At 41.8% G+C, this 14,428-nt stretch overlaps 1 protein-coding gene across 3 annotated transcripts in view; it reads right to left on the bottom strand.

The window, feature by feature from the left end:
* The window catches only part of DAAM2 (dishevelled associated activator of morphogenesis 2), a 187,229-nt gene that overhangs the window by 22,914 nt on the left and 149,887 nt on the right, over window positions 1-14,428 (bottom strand). For all 3 annotated transcript variants that reach the window (XM_026844832.1, XM_026844831.1, XM_026844830.1), the window contains 5 exons: window positions 13,364-13,470; window positions 4,896-4,980; window positions 3,266-3,372; window positions 2,471-2,559; window positions 1,535-1,703 (listed from right to left, as the gene is read on the bottom strand). In XM_026844832.1, the coding sequence (XP_026700633.1) occupies window positions 1,535-1,703; window positions 2,471-2,559; window positions 3,266-3,372; window positions 4,896-4,980; window positions 13,364-13,470 (557 nt within the window). The remainder of the gene's footprint in view (window positions 1-1,534; window positions 1,704-2,470; window positions 2,560-3,265; window positions 3,373-4,895; window positions 4,981-13,363; window positions 13,471-14,428) is intronic.

Below are 14,428 nucleotides of genomic sequence, written 5' to 3'. Positions count from 1 at the left end.
TTATTCTGGGAGTACTAGCATGCTTCCATCCATCTGTGTAGATGGTGTAACAGAAAATTGTGTAACGCAGTATACTATTTGCCCCCAGATACTTCAGAGAATAAACAACTAAGAGTATTAAAGTGACATTAACTCGTAAGGGAGAAGTGAGTGGTTCCCAGAGGTGATACGGGAAAAAACCTAAGGAGTTAACTAAGAAGAGGAAAAGGTTCTTGAAGATTGAAGAAGTTGCAAAGAAAACTCCTACAGTAATGAAACAGCTATACTTGTAAGTAGTGGTCAGGCTCACTACTACAAAAACAGTGGTGGCTCAAGTAAGAGTGGATAGAAATGAAATGTATGAGAGATGCAGAAGAAGGTTTAAGAAGATTTGTAAAGTAAATGATGAATTTTGCGTCAACACATTTTGCGTGTAGAGAGAACAGCCACACGTTACAGCTGCTTGAGATGGGTATTATGTGGTTAACTGACAAGCAAGACAGCAGATGGCCGCTGTTCCACACAGACTGAAGCCTGGGAACTGGTTGGGAGAACAGAATCTGCACAGGACATTTAATATAAGGGAAATCAAGCCAAGCTACATTACGGCAAAAAAGTGTTCAACACTAGCTACACAAGTGTTAGCCTTGGAATATAGAAAGGACATTGTGGTAGTCAAAACAGAGCTCTGTTAGTTCAAACTCTATTAGGTAGGGATGAATTTCATATGGCTTCTTACTGCCATTATTCATTCTGTCACAGCCTGAAGTCATTTCACCACAATTATGGTCTCAGAAGGTCTCATAAGTCAAGGAAGGTGCGAGTTAGTAAGAACCAGTATAGGAGATCTCTAAGGAAAACTTTAGTACTTCTGGAACCCAAAAGTGGTATTCTCTCTCCAGTCACAGCTGGATTAATTTCCAGAACCAGTGTGGGGATGTGGGGCAAAACATGGGGTAGCACTATAAAGACCTCCAGCCCATGTCCATAAATAGTAAGCTCCACCCTCCCAAACCCAGCTATTTTCCTTAACTGTTCTAGATGCAACCAGGCTCAGTCTCTCTGAGCTATGCCTTGTGGTTCCATTACTGGTGTAGGTAGAGAGCCAGTTTATGACAGTCCTGCATCAGAAACACATGCCATGTTTCACAGGAGACATAAAACTGTGGTCAAAGTATTTGTGTTTTCTTTTTTGCAAAACCATGGCCATAAAACTTTGGTATAAAGGGCAAATTCCATAGAAATCCTCCTCCCTGACAAACTTATTTCAGTTCTTTGTGAAATACTACATTTTGTCATCTTTGCATAGTGTTGCAGAAACACAAGCCAACAACAGATGTGCATTATCCAGAGAAACAGCAGAATTGGAGTGCTGTGCTAGTAGCTGGTCTTAACTGCTGCAGGATCCTTTAGCGTAAAAAGCACTACTTAAATGCCAAATAAGACATTATCTTAAACGGTCTACAGAGCTAAAAACAAACAAAAGCCGCTTTGATTACTATGGTAAGAGATGCAACAGCACAGTAACTACTTAACTTACGGCCTTCTAGCATACCTGTCTATGCTGGATTTGGTGTCTGCAATTTTGTTCAGGCTGGAAACTTTGAAGCCATAAGCACTTCCCCTTTGGCCCTTGTTCATATAATTCCCAAAGGCCAGAACAACCTCCAGAAGTTGCCTCAAACGCTTGCTTCGGATGAGTTCTTTGGATGCCAGAAGAATGGCTTAGAAAAAAAAAAAAAAACCAAACAAACAACAAAAAAACGAACAGGTTATTGCACAGTGTCTGTTTTTAACGTGTTTGAGCCCATAACTTGAAGTACCCTAAAATTCCCATCTGACTATTGCCCAGCAAATACTGCAACACAGTCTGTGTGTGTACTGCCCTTCCCCCACCCCCATGCCCCAAACCAGGACAACTGGAAGGAAGATGCACTACATCTAGCCTGTAGGATGCTCCTCTGAGCCCAGGAGCAAGGCTGTTCTGAACCTCACACTCTAAAAACATAGCAAGGACAGGGAGGAGGCTTGATCTCATCTGAAAATGCAGAGTAGAATACACTCACCTTTTCTCTGTGATAACCACAGATGTGGCACAGAAGCAATACACCCCCCCTCCTTGTAAATTACACATTCCCAGAATACCACCGTCCTAAGACATTTATTCTAACTGCCCCATGGAGAGGGAAGGTGCAAGAACTTGAGGGTGAGAAGGGAAGGCTGACCCACAGAAAGACTACAAAAGCTTTTGGCAGCTCATCACAGCCTGGTAGCACACCTTGACATCTGTCAGGTCATATATGAAACTGACTTAATAAAGTCCATGGGTGCAAGAAGTGTCAGACAGAATTAATTTCTTGGCACATGACATGTCTTGGACTCACTGGTTCTACAACCATAACACACATGTAACAGCACCTCCTTTGAAGACAAGCCTCTCTTGACCCTCCCTGCCCCTCTACCCAACTCCTAGCAAGAGCTTTAACCATACCTTCCACTTTTGGTTTTGCTTCTGCCAGCCTTTCTGGAAACTTCTTCTTAAAGAATAATGCTTGCAGCCGCTGCTGATAGTGGTCAATCCTGCATGAAGGGTAGAGGAAAGCCAACACTGAACTGGAATTGTATTTTGAAGCCCAGGGCCAGCATGCTACTTATATAATGGTTGGATGTTGAGTCTCATAAGGCCTATGCACGGGATTACGAACATAGCTCAGACATCTAGCACTACATAATCAACCTTGTTATGAAAATGGATGACCTCAAGGCATGTTTTGATCACAACTGAAGAGGAGATGAAAGAATTCTTATTACTCTTGAAATACAAGAGTCATGGAAGATGCCAGCTGCATCTCAATTAGCAGAACAAGATGTTAATCCTGATCAGGGATGTAGCAAAGTTGGAACAAGAAAGAAGGTCAGAGCATGACGAGATGGGATAGCTGAATGGAAAAAGGGATCTGTATGAAATCCTGACCCCTGGCTACACTACATCTAACGGTTGGACCTGAATTCCTTTTTGCGTGAACAAGTTTAGGCAGAGGAGGCAGATTTCTGCTTGTCATCAGGGGACTGGTCCTTAAATGACAGCATGGAGAGTGCTTATCATCAATAAAAAGTTTGTGTAATAAACAGAAACATTTGTGGGCTTCTGGCAAATGTGGGGTATAATGCTGGCCCAAAATCTCTTGCACATTCCCACTCAGTGCCAGACAATCCATTTTCAACAACAATTACAGCTGCTTCCAAGAAGCCCTGTGTGCACTTTCCCATAACATATCAAACAGACCTGCTCATTTCAAAGAGGAAACGATCCGCCCGGGCCATCCGCTCAATTTCGTGTTTATGCTCCTCCAGCAGGTCAGTATCGCTCTTTTCAGGAACAAACTTCAGCAGCTAAAGTGACAGATACAAACCAAACACCGAGATGAGAGACCCAGCGAAAAGGAGAGAGGAACAGAGAGGCACAAACAAACCCTGATGGGGAGAGAGAGAGCGCCCCCGGACTTCTCTGCTGCCATGGGGAAGCATTACATTGATTCAGCCGTATGACCTTAACTTTAAAAACTGCAGCTGTGGCTACAAAACTGACCTTTTTTAAACCTTTGCTTGCTGTTCTGTCTTTATCCCTCACTGACCCCAACAGCTTAATTTTTAATTCTATGGGGAATTTCCCATTTCTAAATCCTAAAGGCCAAGTGCTACTGCAACTTACCCAAGGGGAAGTACAGAGAGAACTTTGATTCCCACAGCATTACTTGTAGTTTAGATTGGTGCAAACAAGAGCAGGATGTGTCCCATTCAGTGTGAAGTACCCATCGTGCCTATCCTAGAGTACACACAAAGCCTCATCTATCTCTCTCGGGTCTGCCATACTCTGCTGAAACAATAAACAATAACCAAGCGCCTGGATATGTGCCTGACACTGGCTTCTATTCATATGCTGACCTTAAAAGCTCATACTTTGACAGATTTTTGACATATCTGGTGGTAGTTGTGCTTTAGTATGGTTATAAATATTGCCATGCACATAGCCTCAGCCCACACCCACCACTTTTTAATATTTTATCCCACTCCTAAAAATGTGATATTCAAAGGTGTGGAGCATCAGAAGCTTTGCAGTGATGTCTCGAGCAGCTGTGAGCATTCAGATAATGTGATAAGTAGGCTATAAATTTCCAAAATGGAAAAGCTTTTTTGTACACAATTAAATACTGTGTCTCCACACAAAGAAGTAATCACATTTATTAGGCAGTTCAGGATTATAACATTTTGCATACTCCTAAGGAATTTTATCATGTGCATCTTTGGTTAAAGCACCGTTTTTCACCCTCTATAAATGGAGGAGATTGGGCAGTGGTGGTTCAGCTGAGGGTTTTTTCCATATAACCTATACATTGAACCAACTGCAGGAAAGAAAAGTCCCTGACTCCTTTTTTAACCATTCTAGTTAGAATGCAAGATCCCTTCTAGTACCGGCTCTAACCATTGACCCATATGGCCTGGTTCATGGCATTTTCCAATGGAAAAGCTGCAGACAGAGGTTTAAAAAGAGAAAAGAAAAAAGAAAATAAGAACAACAACAGAAAAATAATCAGCAGTATAAAAAAGGGATAGGAAAAATTATAGGAAAGTCACAGGTGAGAAGGGAGGACAAGAAAGGAAACCTCATACCAACTGTAATCATGCATATCTTGCATCAAGAAGAGAAAACTGTTATGAAATCAACCTGACACACAGTTACATTGGGAAAGATACTTTTCTCATGCTCCCATCTGCAGCTCTGCTGACATGATAGGGCCAAGTTCAGATCTGCACATATACCAGCAGAGCCAGTACATGTATCTACTTACTTTAGGTGAAAAAAAAGGCAGTGAAGGACTTAAGAATAAAATATATCTGACTGTAAACTTTCTTACCTGCTCAAGCATATCTTTTGCTAGGTCTTCTTGTTCATCCATCTTCAAGATTGCTTGTCTGATTTCTTCATTAGACAGCTTCAGCCTTTCAACAGTATCAACATTGTACCATTAGTGCAAAGCTTAAGTGACTCTGACAATTCAGAAAGTAGGAAGACTGGAAAGCTGAACTAAAAAGGCACAAAGGAACCATAGGAAGCTCTACGATGAAGTTACTATTCTAGAATTGACAGCATCTACGTATCCACGTTTCATATCCAATATGAAAAAAGGTCTGAAAACACAAGCTTATTATCTGAGGTATTAAAATTACACTCTCCTTCCCACCTACTCCTGTCCATCAGTGTGTAATGAGTAGATGTCATCAGTCACAACAAAACACAGAATGAATAAAAAAATCTCTCAGGGACTCCACCTGAAATCCAGGGTAGATCAGGAGGAGTCAAAATTTGTGATTATTGAGAGGCTGTTTGATAGATTACATGAAATGAACTTGGTGGTTCTCAGTGCAGATGTCAATGAAGAAATGCACAAGTGACAAATTTCACCCTACCCCCCTCAACCTAAGACACCCTCATCAGTCATTTCAGGAGAGTAGGGGAGGACCAAATGAACCATAAAGAAAAGGCTATCTGCAAGAAAATCTCAATTTTGGGACTGAAACAGAAAAGTGTGAAAAGAAATATTTGAGGAGTGAAGTTTGTAGTCTCCATGGATCTGCTACAATCAATATAATTAATTAACAGCAGAAAGAGAAAATGCAAATATAAATGAGAGACAGACTGATGCATGAGGCAAAATGTTTTTGTTTTCTGTGTGAAGAAATTCCAGGTTGAAATTTCATGTTGCTATTGACATTTGGATAGAATCATATTTTTGGAACTAGGTAAAAGCAAAAGAGCGAGCTTTATTTTTACAGACAGGAAATATTACTAAATCTAAGAAAATTAAAACATTTTAATATTGCCCAATATAGCCAACAGCTGGAAACTAAAATATGAATCAGCATACATTCAAAAACTTTTAAATATTACGGGTCTGAACTAATTGCTCTCACTCTCTTAGCTGGTCATCGTGTCTGCTTTTGACAAGGAGGGCAAACTGATATCAGCTAAGTAAGGTAAAGCTATTGAACTTCCAGAAAAGCTACATAATTGGGCCATGCTTGCATGAGATATAAGGACTACAAGTTTTATAATGACAAGGCTGGAAACTTTTCACTTCAGGTCATCAGCTTAACTCAGGATCAAAGCAACAAACCTGAGTACATAGGGTTCTGCAAAAAGCTCTACAGTCTCAATCGGAAGAAAGAAGGGTTTCTTTTGGTTTTAACAATCATGAATTATAAAGTCCATAGTTGTGTGACCCTGAACTGATCAAACCCTGTGACCACGTCAAGGGAGAAGCATACTGGTCAGCGTGGGCCTGGCTCCTAGCAGACACATACACACATGCCCAGACAATTTGGTGCCTGCGGTTTTTGAAAGTGTTTCATTTTGTTGATCACCCTTTACTTTTTCTAGAATCTGGAGTCCACAGATTAACTGTCTTGTAACACAGACACACAGTCTGTCAGAGGGGCCTCAATAAACCAACCCATGAACACCAGGGTGGGGATTTTTTTGTTGCTACTTTCACTGAGGATAAAAAGAATGAAGGTGGATTTCATGGGTTTTCCATGCAAATAACTTGAACAATTATTACGCTGAGCACCCCATTATACAGTGCAAATATCACTGTGTGGGTTTGGGGATGCAGTAAACGTGACCAGATAGACAGGTCTAAAGTACGTCAACAATACAGAAGGTGTAGCGCGTATTATTGCTGATCTCGCTGTTCCATCCAGGAGTCCGAGGACTTCAAACTCCAAGCTCCTCTGTTTGCTGCCATTCATCAGCACTAAATACACTTTGAAACATCGTCTGTTCAAAAATAATTGAGAGCCCCAAGGACAGACAGTTATACAAACACTGATTTCTTGGATGATCCTGTGCCCTGCCATCAGCAGAAAAACATCTGGCTTGAATGGTTTAGCCCACAGTAGAGAGGAGCAGAAATCTTGCCAGCCCCCTGCCGAGAAGCAGTTTAACTTAGTCACTTACAGGCCTGTAACTGGGTCATGGTGCCTGCAGATGTGCATCCTAGATTATTACCAATCCTATTACAAGTACGGAAGGATTTACAGTGAAACAATCTTGCTCTTCCAAAGTGGGCCTGTGCTTCTTCAGGGGCAGGAGGTGTTTCAAGAGCTGTAAGCAGCAACAGCACAAATGGGGGATCTTCCCACTTAAAAAGTGGCTGGATAACTGGCCAAAGAATTGTTAATCAAGTGATTCTTCTTGTATGTTCAAAAGTCATACCCAACCATGCAGTAGATCTTAAAGATGGTCAGCAGTAACGTGAAACAGATGTGATGCTTTTAAACAGAAACAGGTGAACTGATTAAAGAGGAACCTAAAGCAGATGCGTAAAATCTTTCCATTTAGAACCAAGCAGAGGCATCCCTCAGACCCTAAAATTCATATGGGACAGACAGCACATTAAAGGGGAATTATGGCCCAAAAATTTACACTACAGAAATTACATTTCAGTATCTATTGGAGAGTCTGCAATGACTTTCTTACAAGATTTGCAGATCTAGACACACTTCCTCTAGCTGCTAGAAACTACTAATTTCAGAACAGTGTACGATTCAAGCTGTATTCTCTCTGTTTTACACCACCAAATCACAGATCCTGTCATCAGAACTGAGGAAGTAAATGTGACCAGAAGAAAACACGGTGCCCCTTTCCTCAGCTGCAGCACATTCATTCATAGCACAGATATTGACTGTATTGACTGTTTTTGTTCAACAGCAGCCTAACACTGGTCAGATGAGGAAGGAAAGGGATCTTTACTGAGAATATTCCCTCCTTCTTCCCTCATCCGTACATCTGGTGGCAGCATATGGAAGTCCAACTGCTTGAGTCATCTTCAAGCAATGTTAAAGCTCAAAAAGTACCAAATAACTTCTGATATGGTACTTAGCCTGCCTCACTCTATCCCCTCCGGCTTCATAAATAATCTCTATTGACTCTGCAGAGTAATTCATCACTAATCTCCCCAGGACACCTCGGCTGATTTAACACCAGCCCCACTTGCAGACATCAAGTGGTTTATTGTTTCGTCCTCTTGGAGAAAGCCGTCAGCCTGACTCTGAACATGTCTGGGAGACATGTTGCAGTTTCACATCAACTTCTCTTACAGACATCCAGTGCTCGCTTATTTTTCCTCCTTAAATATACCCATTGATTTAACTCACTGTAGCCTCCCCCCTTTATCCCTCCCTCCTATGGATCAAAGCAGCATACTTGTTGCTCATTAACTATCTCCCCCTCAGAGGAAAAAGTGAGTTACTTCATGAGCTTGTTCCTTGGATCTTGCTTAGCTTTTGAGAAAGAAGCATGCTTGCCTACCACCACAGAACCTGGACTTTTGTTGCAGCTATACTAACCTCCCATTCCACAGGGATCATAATCTCATTCTTTTTACCTTGAAGGGGACTGATTATCAGGTTATCAAGGCCATTTTCTACTTCAAACTGAACTGAACCAGTGTTTCCTAAAGATGTGAATAGTAGTAGCTGTGACAGTGAGAGGTACTGACTGATACTTAGCTGCAGCCTAAGGCCAGTTTGTATAGCTCACTCAAATCTTAGCTTTTACTGACTGCAGAGTTCTCCATCTCCACAACTCATTTCACACAGGCTACTGGACAATTCACTTCCAAACTTTGTGACTGGGACATAAGCCTTGTCTAATTCTTGAGCTCTCCTAAGGCTCTGCACAACTGCCAAGCCGGTGGCTGTTAAATATCTACGTTTTGGCAATACTCATTGTCACTACCCCATAAAGGCAGGAAAAGGAGATGTTTCCTTTCTCTTAGAAGAAGCATTCACGAGTCAGGCTGGTCTAACCGCATGTTCACTCAGAAGACAGAAAGATGCAGCCACACTTTTCACATCCTCTTAGCTGCCAACCCATCTCATCAATGAAGAAGACAGTGCCTTTACCTTTCGGGGACACTACTTGGGACATTTTACCAGGTACCTCTTACACCATTGTATCAACACGTGAAAAAATTCATCAGTGCCTTTTCAGCACTTCACTGTTAAAGTATTGTGCCAAGTGCATAAAGAATCAGGCTTTTATTTTCTTTTCCTCCTTCAGCAAAAGCTCACAAGTGACCAAACTACTTTGCATTCAAATACTCACAATTTCCTACCAAGAAGGATCTGGGGATGGCTGTCTTCCTAAGCCAAGCAGAGCAAAGCATGGCCAAACTTGGGAATCCCCAAATTACAGTGATATTGATGAGGCAGCGGTTCATCTTTTATCGCAACCCTACCTACTGGTTCCTAGTTGTAATCTAAGACAGGATGGCACTGACTGATACGTTCAGTTTAACCTTGGGGTTTACCATACTCAGAATAACAGATGAAGCCATTTATTGTGGACTTTAACTTTAAACCAGAAAAATGTCTCTAGGAACCCAGGAGACACTGTTTATTGCCTAGTGTTTTCCAAGGCAGCACACTGAGGAACTGAACTGCTGAGTCCAATGAGATGTTTCTGTATCATGATATGATCTGTACTCCAAAATAACATACTGCGTGGAATCTACCTTGAAATATGGGTGAACACTTTACTGTCACATGGCAGAAAGGTACATGGGGACTCAGGGCACAGCAGAGGCAGCACATGGAGACTGACAGTGGCTGAATAGCTTGTCCTCTTAATGTCTGAACCAAAAGGGTTTAGAAACACTGAGGAGGCAGAATTATGTGAGAGAAATACTTGGTCTCTTTAGTATTCTGGTTGGAAATGCTGCACAAGTCCTTTTTCTTCTCCCTTATTGATAGATGTTTGAATTGACAGTCATGAAAGCCACAAACATTTGATAGAGTTGCCTGCTAGTATCTAGTATCTATCATATTCACATTTTAAACTATTTTAAACTATTTTTGTGTTGTCAGATTCTGCTTTCTTGTGACTTCTGGTTTTATGACATTTTGCTATCACTCCTGCTGTTTTCAGCCTCTTGAGAGGGTTACTGCTGTCTAGCTGGGCCACAGAAATAACAAACACATTTCAGAAGAACACTGACATAATGATTTTGATGGAATTCATGCAAAATAAATTGCACAAAAATGTTCCATAATTATATGTTCAGCTGCCTTCTGAACAACGCGTCTCATAGAACTGGACCTCACCAGAGCATTTCACAGAACAAGGCAGTAAATGATACATGTCTGAGACATGTTCTGCAAGGACCATTTTATGTTCTGCAAGAACATTTAAAGATATGCTACAACAAAAACACTAGAACAGCGACAGTACTACCCGTTACTTAAGTAATGGAGGCAGGGAGAATCCATACTGGTGAGAGAGGTCAGAGAAATTTCCAGCTGCTATGTGAAAGCAGGGAAACACAGGGATCTGGGATGACTCTTCCAGACCACACATGTCTGACAGTAAATCTTCAGCCTGGTGGAAATTGAAGACATCAGGAAATTCATGAGGGATAGCAGATTTCCAGTGTGACAGAAATAACTGTATGTTGGAAACACCATTAAGAAAGCCAGATTAGAAGCTGGTGGGTGCTTGGACTCACCACAGACAGATGGTTCCATGTCCTGGTTGAATTATGGCCTACTGGAAACACTGTGAGCTAAACAGATCTTGTGCCTATTCAAACCTTTACAGTTGGCCTATGGGAAAAACTTCATTTTGGAACCATCAGACTCCATTAAACAAGGACAACTACATCCTTCCACTGCAGGAAAACTGAAAGATACTGCTATCAACTAATTGAAATAGAGCTTTTTTTATTAAAATAGAGATGATGATGCAGAGAAAGGCTTATGAATCTGTTAACTGTCAACAAAAATCAACTAGCAATTCAATTTTCATCTCTTTTCAGTCTACCATGCTCCAGTCTCTCTGCAAAAGAGAGCAAGAGACATCTATTTCTACCCTAGCTAGGTTTTGGCTTGTTGGATCATATGAAATATGAGCTCTGCCTGACCCCTTCTAACACCGTGTTAGTAAAACAAAAACATTTGAGTAGTGGAGGGAAAGAAAACCCAACCCATGGAGCTATTTTACTTTAAAGGACACGACAGTTTAGTGTAAACAAAGGAGGAATAAACTACAGGGATATATGCACAGTAAGAGTCAATTGGAAACAGCTGTTGGCAGATACTATGGCAACCTAAAGGCTGGGGCTGCAGCTCAGGGCTGCACAAACTCTCTTTGTTTGTCACCAGTTTTAAATCCCCTCTCATTGCACGTGTGTGCACACCCACATGCACACATGTGTAAGGTGTGCTGCAGGAGCAGCAAGGGCATGGCAGCAGCCCGGGATGATTCGGCTGGGAGCATCTCTCCTTCAGGGTTTGACCTAAAGGAGGAAGAAGTGGCATAATGAAAAAAAAACTGCAAAGGGGTCATAAAACCCTTTCAATTATTCTCTGCAGCCCATCCTCCCAACTGCTGTCTTTAGTAATAGAATTATATAAACCCAAAGAGCAGAAAAAGGCATGAATGTGCAGGTGCCATTTTAGTTCCCTAAGATTTTTGCTTTTCTAGTTGCATTTAAAAGGGAAGCTTGGGGAGGAATAGCAATCCAGGGCCAAGCTGTAAGGTATTTCTGATATCCTGGGCATGAGACTTAAAAACATTAAATGATTGAAGCCAGTGATAGCTCTGGTGACTGGTGTTTCCCGCAGTGCAGCACAGTAAAGTTAACAGAACACAACGCAAACGGGAAGGCTCCTTAGGGACAGTGAGCTCAGTCTCCAAATCTCTGTCATCCATTTTAGGCCTTCTAACAGTTAAGACCAGGATATTTTCTAGTGGAGAAGTTGACAGTCACAAACCCTAGCTTTTCACCTCTGGTTTGAGTCCAGACTAGCAGCTTGAGGTGGATTGGCTTCACAGCACACGTGGAGCGACCACACATTGTGTACCATGAAGTGCAAGGTTCATGCTTCAGTGACACTTTGCTGGAGGCAGCAGAAGGGAAAACAAACTACACAGGCTGTCCTTTCTCTCTCTCACCATTTAGAGAGGATTCCCCTCAGGTAAGAACGGGCCAGACTTGCACAGCAGAAGAAGTGAATACTGCAAAACATGTACTGCTGCCATCTCTGCTGCTTTTGTTTTGGAGACTGAAGATTTTTACAAAAAAGTATCTAGTGTCATACTAAGTCATGGACCATGTTCCTGCACCCTCCTCAACCCAGCCACCTGCACACATTATGTTACCACTTCTAGGAAATGTTCCACCTGCTTACATGAGTTAATCCGAACCCCAGACACAATTTAGCAGGTCTGTCAAACAGCATGAAAATCCTACTGCCCCTATGCCTCCCCATTCCTCTGCCCCAGCCCTCAGTCAGCTGCCAACAGTTGGCAACTGCTGCAGAGAGAAATGTAAGCCCTTCCTCATTGCTGGTTTGGATAGTGGGGGTCCTGCTGACATGCAGGGTAATGCCACACAAATAGCATAATGAGAGCCTCCATGAGTTTCACTAAGCAATGGAAAGAACTCACTCCAGTCCTGGTGGTCTGGCCGCAGATTTGCTTTTAACTGTTAGCTTGCTAGAGCAGACAAGCAATCACATCCATATGAACCTGCATTTTCTGCTTATCAACGGAACAGTTTTATCGCTCAACACTGCCACAGCTTTCCTAGGTTCTGTCTCCAGCCCTACTGTTCCTCCTCTGGTAGGAAAGGAAACTTTCTTAGGTGGATCAGTGTCTGCACAAATTTGGTATTTAGTGACAGATGTCCAGCCCAGTACTCATGTTGGGAGAAAGACATGAAAAGCATATACAGGGCCCAGATGTCACAGCATTTAAAGGCAACAGTCATTGCAGAAGCATGCAAAAGCAACTCCTGGCTATCAAAACTTAATGTACAAATATAAGACCTAGTTCTTGAATATATCTTCTTATATTTACCACTCTTCTCACAGAGTCAAAAATTACAAAGATGAACATCAGTCTCAGATCTGCTGTATTCCAGGGAGATGCTCAGAGCAACATTTAGAAAGAGACACAGAGAACAGAGACAAATGACATACACAGAGCATGGGAGGTGTCACTCAAAGTGAAGTGCAAGCACTGCCAAAGAGCTTTCATCTACCCATGAGTACTGATAGTTTTCTCATGATGAGTCGAGATGCATTCTGGTGTTTATCTGTTTAACACACAAAATGTGTGTATGAATACATTTACTAAGCAAGCTAACATTTCAGAGAGATGTGTTTTTATGAATGCAAGAGAGGCTTCTCTGAAGCTCTGCAGGTGTTAGACAGCAGGTCTAGCTGGGAAAAGAGACATGTCCATTCATTTAGTTCCATCCCCTCTTGCCTCTACACTGACCGTGGCATACCCCTGTGAGCTAAGGCTTAGCACACTTACTTGGAAAGGAGAATGACACAATTCTGGGCCCTCCGGCCATCAATCACAGAGAGCTCTTTCACCTTTCGTGTGGAGAGGTAAAGGTCTTCTGTTGAACCCATCTCTTTCTGCATATAATTCAAAAGGGAGGGAAAACAATCAGTATTATGTTTCTCATGCAAGACTTAGCTGAGTGTAATGAACAAAACCTGTTCCAACCTGGGAAAATCCACCCATGCAATGAGAAAAGGAGACAGGAAGGGCAGAAAACAGGTAGGTACATACTGTATTACTAGATAAACAGAAGTCATTCATTACCACCTATGACATCATTTTTCCAAATACTGGACCTGATTCTGACCTATCAGAGTCACTCTACCAACAGTTACGTTAATGTGCAAAACTGGCATGACAGGAAAATCAGGCACATTATGGCAAAACCCAGTGGTGTCACAGCATATCCTTCAGCAGATGCCTCCTGCAGGGATTACACAGCATTCTTGAAAAGCTACAGAGCAATCAGGAAAAATCCTTCCATCCTCTCTTAAGGCTGCCATGGGACCAATCCAATCCATATTATATGAGAGATGCAAGCAGTAGGGCAAGATGTCATTTATCTTATTAAACATATGTTACTAAATGGTCAACATCTACATCTGAACTAGTCTCTCTTTTTAAAATTAATTAACAACTTTAAACATGCAGAAATCACCCTCTTCACAAGTTCTCTCTATATCCCCATGGCCAAACTCATCCCCTGGAAAAAACCTGGAAAATCCCTGTCCAAAATGTTTGTCACAGCACACAGAGAGAAACTATTTGCAAACCCAGTCTGACATCCAGAAATCTCTGTCTCCTTGTCCTGCCTACACACCTGAGTAATGGGATTTGTTTCACTTCCAGAGATTGACTTTCTGTAGTTCTTCTGAGTATCTTTTAACACCATTGCTTAAAGAAAAGTAGAGGTAATATTAAAGGTGTTAATCCTGGATAATAGCTCTCTAGTTACCAACAGAGAAGAGGGAATTGGAAACAGGACATTTTTTATTTTCCCACCTAACTGCGGCTAGAACCTCTTCAAAAATG

Source organism: Athene cunicularia (genome assembly GCF_003259725.1).
Source record: "Athene cunicularia isolate RWA chromosome 3 unlocalized genomic scaffold, athCun1 chr3_part1, whole genome shotgun sequence".
Classification (NCBI taxonomy): domain Eukaryota; kingdom Metazoa; phylum Chordata; class Aves; order Strigiformes; family Strigidae; genus Athene; species Athene cunicularia.
This window is presented reverse-complemented; position numbering and strand designations above follow the sequence as displayed.